This window comes from Spea bombifrons, chromosome 4 (genome assembly GCF_027358695.1).
Source record: "Spea bombifrons isolate aSpeBom1 chromosome 4, aSpeBom1.2.pri, whole genome shotgun sequence".
NCBI classification, from domain to species: Eukaryota; Metazoa; Chordata; class Amphibia; order Anura; family Pelobatidae; genus Spea; species Spea bombifrons.
In genome coordinates, this window is record NC_071090.1 from 50,387,839 (window position 1) to 50,407,112 (window position 19,274).

Genomic DNA, 19,274 nt, shown 5'->3' on the forward strand with positions numbered 1-19,274 from the left:
ACAAGGGAGTTATTTAACATATCTGTTGGACCTCGTTTGAAATGCTGGTAAATGAAATGTGGTTAACAGAGTTCTTGGAATTATATCTGTATGGAATTTCTATCCTCTCCTTTACTCAAATATAGGAAAATACAAAATTCTAATGTTCCCATTCCAGAAATATGTTTTTAGACTCAATTTTAAGGCTTTCTGGTGCTACATGATAAAATGTGTGAGTTATTTTTAAGATTGGGGTAATCTCCACTTCTAAAAGTCTAGCTTTCAATTATAATTTATTTTATCACACATTAACCCCTTAATGACAAAGCCCGTACATGTACGGGCACAAAATGCATTGTGTTCAATGGGTTTTGGGACCGCCCATTGTCCTTAAGGGGTTAAACCTCACCCCCTTATCCACATAGATTGTAAGTTCCTGCGGGAACAGGGCCCTTCTTTTCTCTTGTATCTCTATATCAATTGCTGTGTCGTACTTGTCGTTATCTGTAACATTTTCATCTTTGTACAGCGCTGCGGAATCTGTAGGTGCTTTATAAATAAATTATAATAATAATAATGTAACATGAGAAGAATACCCACAGAAAGTGAATTCCACAATATAATATTTGTGACTACCTTGGGGCCTTGTGCGCTGAAAAATCTTGGACCACCATTGCAGCTTGTAATTTTCCTGCTAGCACCTGGAGATGTGGTTGTCTGGACATCGCCATCTCCAGTTGTCAAACTCACAGGGTAATAATAACATGACCAGTGATCCCTGACAAAACACAGGGAGCAACGTAGAAAGAGTCTTTGCTGACTAGCAAACAAATCTCCCATACTCTATGGTGGGCCACTTGAAAGAGGGCTCTCAGGTGGTGCAATGCAACTTGGGATTTTACAATCCTTCTTCTCACAAAACCGGTAATTCTATTGTTTCATCATCATTATAAATTAATATAACCACTAATATGAATCAATAATTAAATACAATATTTACCATTTATGCATATTACATATAAAATTGCTAGTATTGGTTGATGTCAAATCCTTTAGCTTACATTTTAAACTAAGATGTCATAAAGTGATGTCACTTTACAAAGTTGAATTCCATTTCCTATCAGATACATTATGTGATTGCTTAATGCACAGTTTGTAGTAGCTGAGATTCCAGATGTATTTAGTCAAATGTAAGCTGCTTCTAATTTCATGCGTTGTTCATTCACATACATAGGGACTTTCCAGTATTGACTGCCTGGAGCCCTCTCTGCTGAGTGTGGCAGCCTTTTGTGGCTGCAATTGGGGCATGGCTAGCCTGCCTAGGGCTAGCTGCATTTAGACTTTAATATATACTGTACATACAGTCAGATATACATATAGTGCAGACATATTTCCACTATAAGCGGACATTATTTACATTTATCCGGTGCTAGCCCTAGTTCTGGTGCCCTAAGTGAACTTTGCCTTTGGTTCAGCCCTCCTCAACGTATTTCCTTACTAACAACAGAGGTCTAGCTGATGTTGTACCCCCACACAAGCTTAATGCCCTTGACAGCTGTCATAATTGTCATACCTACCAATTCTGTACCGTTAAGTCTTTTTTTTTTTTTGCAGTATCAATATTTCTTCCATCTACAATAACATGGGTTGCTTTAAAGTTAGTCAAATGTAATTTTATTGAGGTTGGCACAGAGTTTCTGCCGCTATTTTATAATCCAACGTGACATGAACTTAAAACATTTTTGAGTGGAGACGACATTGTAAAAACCTGATGTTCAGCCAGACTGAAAAAAAATAATCAAATGGAACCAATCTCCGTCCCGATGATAACATGTTTTCTGAGAACTGTAAACACAAAAATAAAACAAATACACTGCTTAAAATCCAATACTTTCCCAATTTGGGAAAGCTGTGTGGAATTTTTTGAAACATTTTTTAACTTTATACTTTGTGATTGAGAAAAATATATTTTTTGTTTTTATTTCCTTTTATTTGCCAACCTTCCCCCCTCAGTTACGCACATCTGCCCCCAGACTTGCCACTCTGCCCCCAGACATGCCTTATACCCCCCTATATGCCACTCTGCCTCCAGAAATGCCTTATACCCCTATATGCCACTCTGGCATATAGGGGTTAAAAGGCATATCATGGGACAGAGTAGCATATAGGGGGTTAAAAGGCATTTCTGCAGGCAGAGTGGCATAAAGGGGATTAAAAGGCATATCATGGGGCACTCTGCCTCCAGAAAAGCCTTAAGCCCCCATACAACCCCCCCCCCCCGACTTACCACTGCTTCTGGTGTCTGGTGAGGGCAGCGGGTGGAGGCCGGCATTAATGAAGTTAATGGGGCTGGTGTGCATGCACCGCGCCGCCCAATGGCCGTGCCTCAGCTCTTCGTCCCACCCCTTTTAAGACGTGGGACGAAGTGCTGAGGCACTGCCATTGGGCGGCGCGCTGTGTGCAGGCTGGCCCCTTTAACTTCATTAGTCACCGGTGGCGGGAGGAGGCGGCCCGGGTGCCGCTTTCAATCCCGCGCGCAGCTGCTCAGCGGCTGTTTTGAAGGTTGCTCAGCCCACGGACCGACCGGCCCACTGGGAACTTTCCCGGTCCGGCCCTGCACCCAACATTTTAATAATTTAGAAATAACAAGCTGCTTTTGACTAATGAAGGATGGTCGCCACAGTCTCCTTGGCGGAGTTGGAAGAGTTTGCTATCAGCCCCTCATTGCTCTTACAGCGAGCAGCTCGCCTATAACCTAGATTTTAATATAGAGGGTAGATCTGTCAGGTAGGGTTCCTCACCTAAAACTTGATAGATCTTGGCTTGTTACTGTCTACTTAAAATACAATCCAGACTGTTTCAAATAAACATACGGAACATAGACATGCCAAAAACACATTATTGAAAATTGCCATTTATTTTACTTCATTTTAAACCAATGATCTGTGAAAATACAGATTTATTAGAGTTGGTCCATAAACCATTCTGATGGATTGGCCTGGGAATGATGGGCACATATCTATTAATGACACAAAGCAATCATTCAATACTAGAATAAAATGGTGACAGTACTGATATCCAAACAGCATTTTGGATTTGAAGAAAGAAATACCTATTATGAGCAAGTTGAGCATTTGTACCTTTAATTTGCACATTCTTATCCTCATGTTATTAGCCCTTGTATTGTAGTATTTTAGCAAAATAGTTTTTTTTCTGCCACTTGTGCATTCTTGAAGGGAATTGGAACAAATACCGATGTTGTGTAAGAGGTCATGATTTTACAGAAGTGACACAAAGATTAAGATAATTACTTCCTGCACCAGGATCTTGCAGATTACTGTTACTCCTCATTACCTCCAATCAGAGGCTTGGGATAACTACTCATCGCAAGCAGCTCTCAGAGCAGGCAAAGGCCAACCATACCCCTTATAAATGCCCAAAACCAAATAATGGACAACCTGTTTGCAAATAACGATGCCATGATTTACAAATGTTTGAAAACTCCAAAAAGGTATATGCCTGTGAGAAATATCAGAGATGAAATATAACATTTTGTCACCATCTCCAAAAATGAAATAACTTGGTAAAGCATAAAACATTGCTGTATGTTTTTTAAAATGTTGCTGTTTTTAAATGTATAAACAGCTTATATTATACTAAGCCGTTAAATGTTAGCAATATATTTAACCCTTCAGGGGCTTGATCATAGCCGCTCAATACCCAGTTTGTCACCTTGCTCATGCGCCGCAAAGGCTTGCCAGCGTGCTACTGTGCAACTAACACATAATTACCAATAGCCTGATCTCAGCAGGGCACTCACACTAACATACACTAGCACAACCAGACACTTATGCACACTAACACACCCAGACACTCACGCGAACAAAACCAGACACTCAACACTAATACAAATGCACACAAACACACACACTAACATATCTACACGAACATACTCACATTCACACTAACACACACACCTGGACACTCACACTAACACACATGCACACAGGCTCATCCACTAACATACCAGCATAAGGAGACACACGCTAACATACCCAGGATACTCAGACACTCGTGTTAACACACCATGCCTATACTAAGGAACCAAAGAGGGAGGGGCTGGCACCCAAGTGGGAGGCTCCCATTCACAAACATACTATTTAAGCCCTCCTCTCTCCACTCTCATTGCTTGAATGTTCTACAAGCTACAGAGTAATCTCCCTGAGTGCTCTCCTGCTTATCCCTTCTGCTTTGCATTTCGTATTGGATTCCCCGGCTTTTGACTCTCGGCTCGACGCTTAGTTTCTCCTGCACGTCTATTGTCATGACCTCAGCTTGTCCACTACTCTCCATTTGTCTCCTGCCTGTCTCGACCCTTTTGTGACTTTTTTGATTACGAGATCTGCCTTATCCCTTGCTGTACCCTCTCGTTGGTGAATACCATCTCCCCGCCCAGTGCTCCCAACTTGAACCCTCACACCAAGACACAGACACACACACTAGCACACAAACTCACATATCCAGACACAAACATACCCAAACACACACTGTTTCACACACTAAGACACCCAGACACACGCACATAAGCAGACACACACTAACATTTCCACATACTAGCAAGCACACACACATACTCGGACACACACAGTCACCATACTAACATACCCAGACACACACAGTCACACAACATTACCTTTGTGAAGCCTCAGTCTGTCCTTCGCTATTGCCGCGAGGTCATGCCACAGCATGACCCCACTAAACCCTGCCTCTTCCCTGGAATTAGGAGAATAATGATGCTGTCCTCTTTCTCAATGTGGGCAAGCTTTTTTGGGTTTTACAAACTCTATTCCCTCCTTTTTCTATCCTCTCTCTCTCCTTCTAGAGTCTCTTCCTCTTGCTTCAAAACAAATTATATATTGTTTTTTCAACAACTGGATTTATTTGATATAATTGTTAGATGTATAGTCTAGCATTTACTATGAATACTATATTAAAAATGATTGCTTGAACGACACAAGTTTCTGCAAACTATAGGTTATTACAAGATATATATTGCTGTTTGAAAGCCTTATGAATACTATGAATATTCCACAAATATCTGGAAAGCAGGCAATCCATAGTACATCAACATGGGCATTTTGACACATGGAATTCAATCATTTGGCACAGACAGGCTGCTTCAGGTGCAGAGTTGGCACAGGCAGGCTGTTTCAGGGGCAGAGGTGGCACAGGCAGGTTGCTAAAGGAGCAGAGGTCTGGCTTAGTGTATAGTGATAGGGGTTATGCTGCACAACCGTCAATGTCTGGCTCAGTGTATAGTGATGGGAGTTACGCTGTACCACCATCAATATCTGGCTCAGTATATAGTGATAGGATTTATGCTGTACCATATCTGTTCAGTAAATGTTATTTATTTAAATGTATTTGTTATTTATAAGTTATTTTATTTTTTCAGATTCCTAGTTTTTTCCAATTGACATAGAGCTTACAAATATATGAAATAAATATTCTTGCCAACATAAATTTTTTGTGGGGGTTGCCACATACAGGATCCTCCCCAGGTGTAAAATACTCTAGGTACGCCCCTGCATTGGTCTGATCTGTATCGGAAGTATACTTGTGCCTTAGATGTAGATCAGATCACATTTTATGAACAATTAATGCAGAAAACAAGGTAATTCCAAAGGTTTTGATACTTTTTCTTGCCACTGTATATATGTTCTGAATAAACACATGAAAAAAAGGGAAAGATACACATTTTCCAAAATATGCCACCATTTTATGCTTGCTTACTACAACTTGTGTACTACAACTTGGAGACTCTCTTTGGGAAATCTCTTTCAGCCCATCAAACTGATCCCACGCATGGGGCAGTCGAGACCCAAAATAGCATGACAGAACACACATTTAGTGTCTTTTCTTCTTCGATGGCTCTGTCAGTGATGGTATGTCTCAACCAAGAACATGTAAAAAAAAGGGTAATTTACAGAGAGATGCATTGAAAAAACTCACATGTAGAAACATTAAAGACACGCTAAGAGAGTTTGAGAATGCTTGTGGTGTGCAGAAAGCAACCCTGAAGTATAAACACGTACACAAAGCATATGACTCCAATAGGGGCAGAGTAAGTGGTCTGTGGGTTCTTACGCAACACATCCTATGTTGCTTTGTTTTCATGTGGCCATGTGTGGAAATATATTTGGAACATCAATAATCATAGCTTAAACATTACTTGCCCACAATCCTTAAAGCAGCCCATGGGGGCTGCATTTATGCATCCCCTGCTTCTAAGCATGCACTGCTTTACCATTCTTTAACTGGTTTATTACTATGTCCCTCTTCCATTTTTAAGAGAAATAACAAAACATCTAATATTCTTCTGTCTCCTCAAGGAAAAGTTAAGTGGTGCTTGAATGGATACACATTGTAGTGGATGACATGGTGAAAATATTGCTGGAAGGTCCGGGAAGCTTTGTCAGAAAGGGTGAATGAATTATAAAAGAAAGAGCTTGCTTAGAGATACGCCACGGTCAGCATTTTGCACCATCAGTCACAACAAAGATGTATTTCCAGACTGATTTAAAAAAAAGAGGGATAAACATTAGCACATGTAACTGGCAAATAATATATTGTAATCTGTGCATTGGAGAGCCCAAAAACTGAGAAACTGTTGTAGATGAGAATGTGTTTTCAATCCTTGAGTTAAGTGATACATAATGGCATGTCATTCTAGCACAACAAACCGGTAATTAATAAGATAGTATGCATGTACAGTATATATAATTATATTAACCTAGCGGCTCCGGAACCTGTTAGACAACCAGACTGCAAGCATAAGCAATAGGGAGAGAGGGTTAGAAGCTGAGAGGTTTGTGGATCTTGTAGGAACCAGACAATCAGTTTCATTAATTTTAGGCAATTATACTCATATTGACACAATACAGTATTATGATCAGCAAAACTGTCAAATCTACCATAGTAAAATCAAGTTACCCCTTCTCCATTATTATTCTATGAGCAATGCACATTGTAATCAGCTACTAGTGTACTAGTGTACTCATTTGTAAAGACATACAATCTTCTATCAAAATCTGGGGTCTTAAATTAAAGTTAAAATCTTTTGCTGGGTCAATACAGAAAAATATGTAAAGCTGTAGAAGCTTTTGAGAGCACATATGTCTCTTTTTGCTTTTTAAGAGACCTCTGAGGTCCTAAAAGCATACGTAACTTTACACCTTTTTCATTGTTGGCATTCAGAATGAAAAGTATCAACGTGAGCTATAGACTCTCTTTTCTCTTGGGATAATACATACGGTATATCCGGTAACTCTTTGGGTGAAGCCTTGCTTCCCCAAGTGGCTGTGTCAGTTTCTTCTTAATTTGTGTTAGTTATTGCATATTTTGTATATTGTCATTTTTTAAAATGTAATGTAATACTAGAGCTAGCAACATAGGATGAAATAGAATATAATAAAGATGCAGCTACTTCCTATCAGGGCCGTTTTGTGTATTCCCCGTGCAGACAACATGAATGGAGCCTGTTACTAGGCTACAAACTGATGAACAGAAATGTAGTATAAGCTTAGTTGGAAGAGATGAGCAGATGTTAAGATCAAAAGCTTAATCCTGACTTCTGTTTCCTTTCAAGAAAGCATTTTTTCCTTTTAACCCTTAGATTAGTTTGGGTGAGATATGAACAAAAGAATAAGCAAGTAGTTTTACAAGAAGAACATTTTGGGTTCAATTAAATGAAATGCCATTAAACCCAACATTTGGTCTTAGAAACATATCCAATACAAACAGTTGCTCATTCCAAAAAGGCATGTCCATTAAGAAACAAGAGCAGAAAAAAAGAGGAGGTATGGATGGAGACTTGTGCATATGTACTGACACTGCATGCATTTTTTCACACGTATTGTTTGTGAAAAGGAAGATTTTGAAACTAGGACAACATCAGAGAGGCCATGGTAGAGTATTTTAGCTGTGCACCGCTATGAATCATGGCAGCTCACCAGACACCCGCAATCACCCATCTCCACCATGCCCCAGAGCCCTATGGGCAGGGGTAAAGCTATAACTCAGATGCTTGCATGTCAGACGTCTGATCTTCCCTTTGGCCCATTGAGCAGTGGCATACCAGAGAACCTTATCTGCCCCTAAACACGTGACAGCTACTGCCCAACGATGAGCTGCTGTCCTCAAATTGCACTGCATGCCGGAAAAAATCGTAACTTGCACATTAGTGCAAGTTACCAAGTTGTTTATTTTGTCTGCTTATGCAGTAACAGTAATGTGGTATGCATTGCAATGCCATGATTGGTCACATGATGTATACTTGACAATTCCTGTCTCACTGAGATGTGGCACCACACCGGATTCTCTTGAAGAGTTTCTCAAGTTTTCAAGATGGGCCATTAATGCAATTTGCCCCACTGATTTGGAAAATGAGCAATGATGATGAAAAAGACTAAGTTTCCCTTTTCATTTAAAATGTTCTTTTGTTAGAAATATGGCTAGGATTTTTGTGACTGTGAAATATTGATGCCTATTTCTGTAACTAACTAAAGCAGGAGAAATAAAGGAAAATCATGCATTTTACTTACACAATTTAATGTATAAACATATTTAATTAGTTTATCTACTGTATACCTTATTATAAAATGTTGGTGCTGTAGAACAATTCCACGCTCATATCTACCAAACATTCTGATCCTCTAGAAAAAAATGGACATCTTTGCCCAGAGCCTTAGAGTGAAGCGCTGCTTCTCTGGTTCTCAGAGTCATGGAAGTAAATCTCTGGGTCGGATGCCCACTCCCCGTCCCTATTTCCCCTCCCACTACTATACAAAATTGATGTGGTTAGCCCCACCCACCCCATACAAAGCCACTCCCCTTAAAGGTGGAGGGCTCTAGGTAGCCGGAATCTGCAATTTTGGTGCATCATGGTGATATATGGTGCATCATGGTGATATATGCAGTTGAAACCTACATTAAAATCAGACACCGCTAAAGGAAACCTTTCTATATAAGGGAAATGTATTTTTCCTCCATATTAAAAAAACTTGAATAAATAAAATTATTAAAAAAAAGAAAACCTTCCTATATACTTTATTTACGATTGATCCACATTAAAAAAAATAATGTTCCTGAATTTAATTACTTTGATGCTATTACAGATCAGTCATTTTTGACCCCTAGATAAAAAGTAAAACATAGTTTAATAAATAATAACTAATAATAATAGTAATAATAATAGCAATAATATATTTTATGATGATAACTCCTGCTGTTATAGCGAACAATAATACATTTGGGAAAGATGCCTAAAATTGAGAAGTGAATCAGACAATGGGCAGGCAGAATTGTTTCTGCACTAGTTTTCTTGGATGATTTATCCATCCACTGAAAAAAGAATTGCACGTTTATTTTACAGCAACACTGTGAGAAAATGAAGGCATTTCAAGGGCATTTAACTGGGCTGGAAGACAGACAACAATAGATACCACAAAATATATTTCATCACATGTTGGACATTTGGTCTGTATCAGCAAAACAACCAGATAGAAGCTTTGTAGGTCCAGTGCTCTTTATTTATAAGATGGTATATGAACTCTTTTGGGCAAGCAACACTTATACTGACTCAGCTACGAACAATAGACGTCCATAAGCCTTGGCATTCAAGGTATTCGAATAAACTGGGTACATGTTCCTCAGGGCGATCCTAAGAGATAGAATAATAAACAAACCCTTACAAATAAAATGTGAAAAAACACATATATAAACATACAAAAGAATGCCGCTATCATTAGAATTCTTTGAGTTTGCGGTTATCCATTGAGGAAGAGTAAATGCTACTCCATGACCTAACCAGAAAAGTGCGAAATATATTATGGAATAATGGGACCGAGTGATTACAGTTATGGGGCCTATGCACTAAACAGTGAGTTTTGGATAAATTGTATTATCATTGTGCAGCATTACCTACTATAGCTTAGTAAGAGAAAACCAAGAATGAACGACTGTTTCAACCCAGCAACAATTAGCACAACAAATGATGTACATCATTGTAATTTCCCTACAATTTGGTATTTAGTGGTTAAACTGTAATGGTACGTAGTGAAATAGATTAATGAGATATGTTTGAACAATAAGAAATTGAGAAGATTTCTGTAATAAAGGCAAGGTATGAAGAAGAAATGAAGTAGTACAAATAAGCACCATAGCAAATACATTGTAGGACGTTACGTTTGACGTGAAAAGAAGACATTAACCGAAGATGAAGCCAATAAGATAGATAGATAGATAGACAATAGATTCATTTTTTATGCATTAACACGATTATCATTTGGGTTGTTAGGATGTTAGGATTTTCATGTAATAAAGATGGACAAAAAAATGCACTCAGGCATCCATCATAAATAGTTCAGATGCAAATAATCATATAACAAGCATTTGGTTTCCATAGGAACATTAAAATGGTAAAGAAAAGTATTGATAAACATGAACTTTCATGAAATCAGACATCCTTCACATACACTATGTTTAAAGTATCAGGCACACTTGCTATTGCTAATTACAAATGAATTGATTATATATATACCATACATATATATATACTGTATGTGTGTATCTGTATAAGTTAAACATAGTTATGTGTTGACAGACACACAGAAAGTTGCAGAGAATAATTGGGGGGTCACTGGGGGATTTAGGAAGTTTCGCAAATTCATGGATAATGAGAAAGGTTTAAAAGGTTACGTGAGATAATTATACGTTTTAATGAGATTACTAAAATGACAAACCCGAGACCTATGGATTATGGATCCTTTGCATCTATTTAAATAAATATGGATTGCTACACATAGGAGGGTGTAATGGATAGGAATGGGTTAAAGCAGTGGACATGGAATGGGGGCAGGATAGATGGGTAATTGTATGCAGTAATTAATAGAGGTTATGGGATAAGTTGCAGGTACTGATACAAAGACAGTTCCAGCTGTCAGGTGCTGGGCAGCTGTGAAATCTCTTTGTACTGCTGACAGAGCAGCCCTCACTGACAGATCCCAGCAGCTCTCATATACAAAGTGCTGCATTTCTCATTATTTCCCCTTTAATCTGCAGGCACACACACAACCGAATGATGCCCTGCTCTAGGCATAACTCATCCACCCCCCTGTCAATCATCCGAGGACACAACCTGTAAGCTCCCCTGCTGAGCAGTGAAAGGCAGCGTGTGTAATGCTCTGATCACAATCTGGAAGGACCAATTGTTCAGACTCTGGAAGACAAGGGGCATAAGAGGCTGTCCTTCTCCCCTCCTCCCCCTCCTCTAAATCCCCGGAGTAGCAATTAGTGTGCCCTGTTCCACGGCGTCTCACTCGTGGCGGACTATCCATTGTCTCAGTGGCTCGGGCTGTCCCCATCCCCACTTCTGGTGGTCGTTCTCGTGGAGCTGCTGTGGATGAGGGTCGGTGTGTGGATGCTGTGCACTTATTGGGCAGCCCTGTGTTCCTCCTCTCTGCTGGAGCTGCCTGCTCAGGAATGATGCGAGCTTTGGGGAATCCAAGTTGTTTGCTGTCAGTGTAATGCTAGGTGGGAAGCCAGGCATCTTCCGGGAGATCGCAGGAGCCTTTTCTCAATGCAGACCGGGGGATTATGGACTAAGAGTATCAGCAGCAGCATGGAGTTAATATTGGGGTTACTCTGCGTTTTTGCTTCGATCATACCAGGTAAGGACGCATCTCCAGAGGGTTTGATGGAGAATATATGGAACTTACACATACTGCATCCCTTTCTAAAAATAGACCCTTAATAAAGCAGGCTAGGTAAAAAGTGATGGCTGTACAATAGGATTCTTCATCAATCCCTATTGAAGTTTAGAAAGATTACATTCCAACTAGGTCACATTCGTGAGACTGTGTGTGTGCTCCTTCTAATAAAAGCAACTGTTTATTCGCACCGGGTAGTGAAAGCTAAGATGCATGACTGGGGGGTTATCCAGAGCAATGTAACGAATGGAGATATGTAATAATAACAGATGCATGTGGATCAGATTTGTGTAATCGGTGGCACTCTCTTTCTCCCGGGTCAGTTCCAGGGTTTGGTGTGGACCCCTCCCTGCAGATTGACATCCTGGAGGAGCTCCAACTGGGAGAGGCCACTGTTGGAGTGCAGCAGGTCCAAGGACTCCACAACAGGAGCCGAGCCTACCTCTTCCAAGGTATCTCCACCAGTCCCAAAGTGAACATTGTTTTTACTGTGTCAACTGTCACAGGTCCATGGGCCTCTGTGTCCTTGTATCCTGTGACTGTCCTTTGTCTGTATCCCTATATGCTAATGCCTTATTAATGAACATTAAGCTGTGTCTAGGCAGGGTGGTACTCCTGTTTCTTGCAGCGCTTGCTAAGCTTACCTTTAGTTTTATCTCCTTTGCATTTGTACAGCGTTTCGACTCTTACTCTCCTTATCCTTAAACAAAATAAAGGGTTTTAATAAATAGTGTTGTTTTATTGAGAGTTGCAGCCCTTGCTCTTTTCCATTGAGTTGTGGGTGAAAGATAGTCTTCTCCCTGGTGACTATTAAAAATTATTGATCTGTGCTCCAGTAGATGGGGGGAAACCAGCACAGCGCCATGTGACTTAAAAACATTTCTTCAGCGTCTCCTTAATACATAAATGAACCAGTTCAATTTATGGGAAAATAATGGTTCTTAATATTCCAATTAGGCAATATGTGATTCTCCGCTGAGCTGTTGAACAGATCACCCGCTTAAGTGCGAGATCTCCCCCGCTCAGTGTCAGTGCTCTTTTCCCAGTGCTCGCTTTTTTACTGATTGATGGCCCCTTAATTAATGTACGCCAGGACGGAGGCTGCCAGATGGTTGATTTGAGTCTAGGGACAAAATGAATAATAACACGCAGTACCCAGATCAGGAAGATTAATACTGCCGGGGACATGTGACTTCTGCTAAAACCCAAATTGGTTTGGGAAAGTAAGTTGGATGGCTTTATCTCATGTGCGGTAAAGAAGCAGGTTTTACCTCTGCTGTTGGCATGGCACTGCCTTTTTTTCATCTTGCTTAGCTAAATGATGCTGGAAAGGGATTTAATTCACCAGCTGGGTCATGCAGTTCTCTGGAAATGAGAAATAATCATTCTTACGATGTAAATTCTATTTCGAAACAGAAGCAAACGCAGCAATGAATAAATCTAGTCACTTATGTAAACATGAATATGAACCACTTGAGACTGGAATTTTATTCACAATAGACGGAAAATGCATGCTTTGCAAGAACAAAATCTCAGAAGATATGAATTTTTTGTGCTAAACATAAATTAAATATCTGATTTATACCAGTTAGCTTCCGACGTTCAGTCGTCAATGCAGGTTTTTAGAGGCTGCCCCACATGAGCTCTAGTGGGTCAATAGAACCAGCTGTGCTAATGACAGCCTCACCTGTGCTTATGGGAGGATATCCCGAAACCTTTACTCTTGGCATTGGCTGAATAATGGGTTTGGGATAAACTAGCCTAATACACTAAGTGATTACACGATGCTTGGGAATGTACTGATCATTTGCTGATCTCATTTGTTTTCTACATAAATATCAGTCACTTATTTGTTGGTTACCTATGGGGCGTTTTCCTTTTTTTCATGGCATAACATCTTTTATAGAGGCAAAAAAGGGCAGGTTAAAAAATGGGTATTTAAACAAAAATGTTCACAATCTGGGATCAAAGCCATAAAAAGAGCCGGAAATGCCATAAAACTGGTGTATTATTATTATTATTATTATAACTATTATCATCTTTTATTTATATATATATAGCACCAACAATTTACGCAGTGCTTTTTACAATACACATATTCAAGGGGTATGACGATACCTGGGTATACCTGGACCATAGGGAAAAGAAAAAATGTTGGTGCGCTAAGCTAGTCACAGGCTCAAATAATACAAATGTGTAATACGAGGCCTACCAAACAGGTGTAAGCATGCTGCAAGAAACAGTGTATTGGCTGTACAATGTATACAAGAAACAAAAACTGTCTGCGCTTCTTAGGTAAGAAGCGCAGACAGTTTTTGTTTCTTGTATACCTGGACCATACCCAGAGCCTTCCCTTGTGGGACGTGGCCAGGACTGCACACTGACGTCAGCGGGCGGTCCCGTGACATCGGTGGGAGTTCCCACTGGCGTCAATGGGAGGTCCCGTTGACATCACTGGGAGTTCCCCATTTAAAGGGAAAATGGGCGGGGCGTGTCAAGACCCCGCTTCCTCGACCCGGAGGTTTCGAGTCTTGACCCGGAGAAGCAGTACTTCACCCGGCAAAACCGATACATTAGGTGGAGAGAGCCCTGCTCGCAAGCTTACAATCTTGAGGGAATGGGGTGACACACATAAGGCACAGAGAAAGGGTGAGCGGTAGTGTGCATCTGATATATAACAAATTTTCAGCATTTCAGGTCGATAAAACCAGATCATATATCACCACAAACAGTAGTGCTGGTAACACATTCACAAAATACTTGTGTTTAATGGTTGGTGATTCTAGTTTACCATGCCTAATACTAATTTTCTTCTTGTAAGTTATGATCTGGGTGACTGGTAGCCCATGCACAATGGTGGTTTAGCAAGTAATATGCACTTTAGGAATTTTTTATTATTTGGAGTTAATGCGGTAAATAAAGCATTTTTATATTTTATATTGTTACACATACCTCTGGTTAAGGTTCTTGTTCCACTTACACATTTACCTCCTTCTCTTCAACCATTTCAATCCCTTCTTTTACTGTATGTCATATAAAACAACACACAAGCTTCTTTCAGGTTTTATGACAACCTACCAATGCCTACTTCTGCGTCACATATCAATTAAGCATTCCCAGTTAGAAAAAGTGAATAGAGAAATCTTTTACATGACTAAATAATTATTTCTGAGTAGGCTGTGGGATGTTCAACAGTACTAGGAATTATGTTTCTGCGTTTATTTATAAAAGTGTTCATCTGCAGTTAATATTTTACGTTAAAGTTCAAATTATCCTGCATGTAATGAAAGCATCTCTTAACTATGTCAATGCAGTAGTATTTTTCTACTTAAGACAGCTTCTATAGTTTAAGGTAACACTGAAATCATTGTCTATAGAATACAGCATGAGGTGCCATTGATATTGTTTTGCCACTATTGATTGTCTGACCATGTTGCCTGCAGCCATATTTATATTAAAAAAAACACTGGGGGTGTGCAAAAGCGATCAAGTAATTTGATAATACTGAGAGTATAAAATATTGATGCCCTTTTAGAATATACATTCGTATTTATTTCTCCAATATGTTTTGATGGAACGACACAAGAGTAAATTACATTACAAATACAAACCATCTGTGTGATTTGTTGCTTGCCTGTAAGTTTCACGGTCAAGATTAAATTATAACTAGCTGCACGTGTGGATCACTAGCGTATATTATGGATGCTTTCAGTGTAGGTTATTTTAAATATTTTTCCCACTCATAGCATGCAAATAATAGTTGCTATTAAATAAAACCAGTGTTTAATTCTGCATATGTATAAATGGAATTAATATGTGTGCAGTTTATCCCTGGATAGGCTCATATTGTCAAAGAAACTTGGTGGATTCTTGCTGTTAATGTATTTTTAATTTTGGATTATTCCAATCATCAAGCGCTCATTTCACTTTTTAACCACAAGTGTTTGCGTGCCATGGGACAGTGTAGGCTCATATGTGTTCCTTAATTTTCTTTAAATCTACTTGTCTCCAAGACACAATCTGGCGTTTTATATCTCAGATGTATGCGCATTCTCTGACCCTGATTTCTAACCAGACATATATTTCAAATTACAATGAGGATCTACACTGAATACTGGAAAGTGGGGCCTGGGAGGAGATTTGGGAGGCTATTTCAAAGGCTTTTATGATGCTTTTTAGGAGATATTCAACACCTTAACAATTGCATCATATACATCTACTCCCTTGTGTTGGAAAATAAATAAAATAAATTCTACTAAAGGATATAGGGCTATATTGTAGTAGTAATTAAAATCATGTGTCTTAGATGGGTAACTCAAGTATTGCTTAAAAATATAGATTGCTAACACCTAAATATAACTAGAAAAAATGTCCAGACCCTTGGCATTAATCATATGCCCTAAGGCAACTTTAATTATATCTGACGTGACAAAATTGGATAGTTTTATGGCGGTTGCCAGGGTAAGTTCTAATTGGGTGCCTTCCTACAAATCATTTGTATATGTATCTGAAAATAATGGTAATAGGCATGTATGGATTCTCTTTCTATGAAACCCAGCAGATCAATGATCTAGAATTTATTGCATTGCCTCTTCAAAGGCACTATAGTAGTTAGAACATTAATTGTACCCTATGCAATGCAAATAAACCTTTGCGACTCTGACAACATATTTTTTTTCTGAAGATATAATGACATAAAAACATCACAAACTTTTAAGGAACTTATTCAGTTTCTATGACAACAACCTACTCGTGCCTGCTTTTATGTCACTAGAAAGCATTTTCTGAAAAAACATGAATGAGGCAACATTTTCTGTGATTATTTCTGAGAAAGATCTGGACATCTAACAGTATTAGGAATGATGATTCTAATACTGAATTTAGTATAAAAATGTTAAATTCACCTGGGGAGGAGGAACAGCATCTGTAACTTAAATACCAGAACAGTGTTCTGGAAATGAAAAACCTCAGTCAGTTGAGTTGAGTCCCTGTTGGGACCAGAAGGGACCACAGATAAAGCTAGGTGTCCCATCAAGCAAGGCAAGTTTTTGTTCCCACAAACCTGCATTAACATTGTGCCAAGGTATAACCAAGTAACCATCAGACAAGACCGCTTAAAAATAAATGTTTGTCACTGGGGCTGCCCTTAGGCAGAGGCAAGTGGGTCTTCTTCCCTTGGTCCCCACAATACCTGTCCATTCTCCCTTATGCTTGTGGTTTCTCCAGCTCTGAGATGTCATATCCTAGTGCGCTCCTTTCTCAGATCTGCAGAGACCACAACTATGAGTGCCGAGGGGCCTGCAAATTATATTTGCCCTAGGCCCCGCAAATCCTGAGAATAGTCGCAGAATCAGAGGCACTTCTTCTTCCCTCATGCTTCTGCTATGATACACAAAGGCAAAAGGCAGCCATTTAAGAGACACAAACAAATCCCTTCATACCTAATGTCTGTACATACAGATTCATGCTCCTACAGAATAAAGAGTGTCTTGGTGATCCTGTCACATGACAGGAAGTGTGAAGCTCCCCTTGCCATCACTGTTAACACTCCAGCATCGTGCTCCTGCTGTGCAGTGCTGGTAGATCAATAAATGTCACAGCAGCAGTGTTGTTCTTGCATTGCTTGTTGTTGTGGTGCCACCACCTCCATCTGTAATCTCCCTTTTTCTTTTAGTGTCCCCCCACATAGTATTGTATCCAATGACACTTACTGATGTCTGAAGGTAGCTAACATGTGGCAGAAAGGTATGTCTCATTATGCATACAAAAAGACCAGAACATTATGTCATTGATTCCCAAATTAATTCTCATGATTGCCCTTTAAGGCAGTAGTGCAGAACCATCCGATTATAAAGCTCTTATGGGGCTGTTACAACAGGCTCCTCACAAATGTATGATACGGAAAATAATACATGTTCGTCACCTTGCATAAACACTCCTGTTCACCATTGGGTAAATGCTTCCCTGTCTTCCAGACATTACATGACTTGGTTGACATCAACCTAATTAGAGACCCTTTGCAAACCCTGACAAGTTCACCATAAAATATATTTCAGTAACTTTAAAGTTGGTAAGCCTCTCTGAAGTTGAATTCCTGAGCCAAGATACTAAAATAAAGGCACCCTGAATAAGTAATATAAATATAAAGTAATTGGATGTACATTGCTTCGAAAAAAAATTGCACACTTCCTGATATCTTCTATTTTTGGGTATTTGTCAGACTTTAAAATTCTAGGTCCTCAAACTAACTTTAATATTAGACAAAGATAATTCAAGTAAACACAAAATGCAAATTTCAAACGATGATTCCATGTATAGAAGGGAAAAAAGCTATCCTGCACCATTATCTACAAATGGAGAAAACTTGGAATAGTGGTGAACTTTCCCAGGAGTGGCCGGCCTACCAAAATTCCTTACAAAAACACATTGATGACTCAACCGGGAGGTCGCTGAAAGACACCAGACTAGCATGTTAAGAACTGCAGGCCTTACTTGCCTCAGTTAAGGCCAGTATTCATGATTCCACAATAAGAAGGAGATCCATAGAAGAAGGCAAAGGTCACTGCTGACCAAAAAAAGAACACCAAGGCTTGTCTTAAATTTACCAAAAAACATCTTGATGACCCCAAGACCTTTGGGATTATATTCTGTGGACTGGCGAGTAAAAAGTGGAACTTTGTAGAAGACATGGGTCCCATTACATCTGGCATAAAGCCAGATTTAGGACCTGGGCGACTTGACATAATTGAGGGAACCATGAATTCTGCTCTCTACCGTAAAATCTTGAAGGATAATGTTCCGGCCATCAGTTTGTGGCCTGAAGCTCAAGCGCAGTTGGGCTATGCTGCAGTACAATGTAGTACAATCGTCCAAAGCCATTTTATTTAACACACTCATTCTACGGTAAAACCTGAAATAATAAACATAGATGTGACAATGACTTTGCCAAAACCAACCCAGCTTGACAAGTTATCCAGGTACCATGGCACACACCACTTTTGGGAGGGGGCATGCCCAGATGCCCCAACCCAGACCTGAGGTTCCAAACACCACCCCCTGCATGGAACCTGCCACCAGTTATGGCCACTAATGATCATGCCATCACATTAACCCCTTGGATACCTGGCAGGCTAAAGCCCACGATTGTGACTAATGCAGCAACACCACCGCAAAACCTCAAGCACAAAAGGGGAGGGAGGGAGGGAGGGAGGGACAAACAACACCAGGTAAGATTAAACTAAATGGCTCATTACCCCTGTGACCACCAACCTTAAATATCCCCCTACCAAAACCCCTCCCCTAAATTCTACAATTCCTGCCTTAGCCTAGTCCTGCTCAGCACTCTTTCAGGGCCCACTCTAGTCCATTCTGGCCCCCGTGGGCTTCAATATTTAATTTATTTATGAGAAATATAGATTAATCTGCTAAATGTAATTTAATATTTGTTTAGAATGTATGATTGGCGTCTGCAAACAAATTCATCTGGATGAAGGCTCACCAAGAACATTTCATGGGAAAAGAAAAGTT

General features: G+C 39.7%; 1 protein-coding gene across 2 annotated transcripts in view; it reads left to right on the plus strand.

Moving 5' to 3' along the window:
- Positions 1–11,383: 11,383 nt before the first annotated feature.
- The window catches only part of NELL2 (neural EGFL like 2), an 84,525-nt gene continuing 76,634 nt past the window's right edge, over positions 11,384–19,274 (plus strand). For both annotated transcript variants that reach the window (XM_053465354.1, XM_053465355.1), the window contains exons 1-2: positions 11,384–11,708; positions 12,071–12,199. In XM_053465354.1, the coding sequence (XP_053321329.1) occupies positions 11,618–11,708; positions 12,071–12,199 (220 nt within the window). In that variant the 5' untranslated portion in view covers positions 11,384–11,617. The remainder of the gene's footprint in view (positions 11,709–12,070; positions 12,200–19,274) is intronic.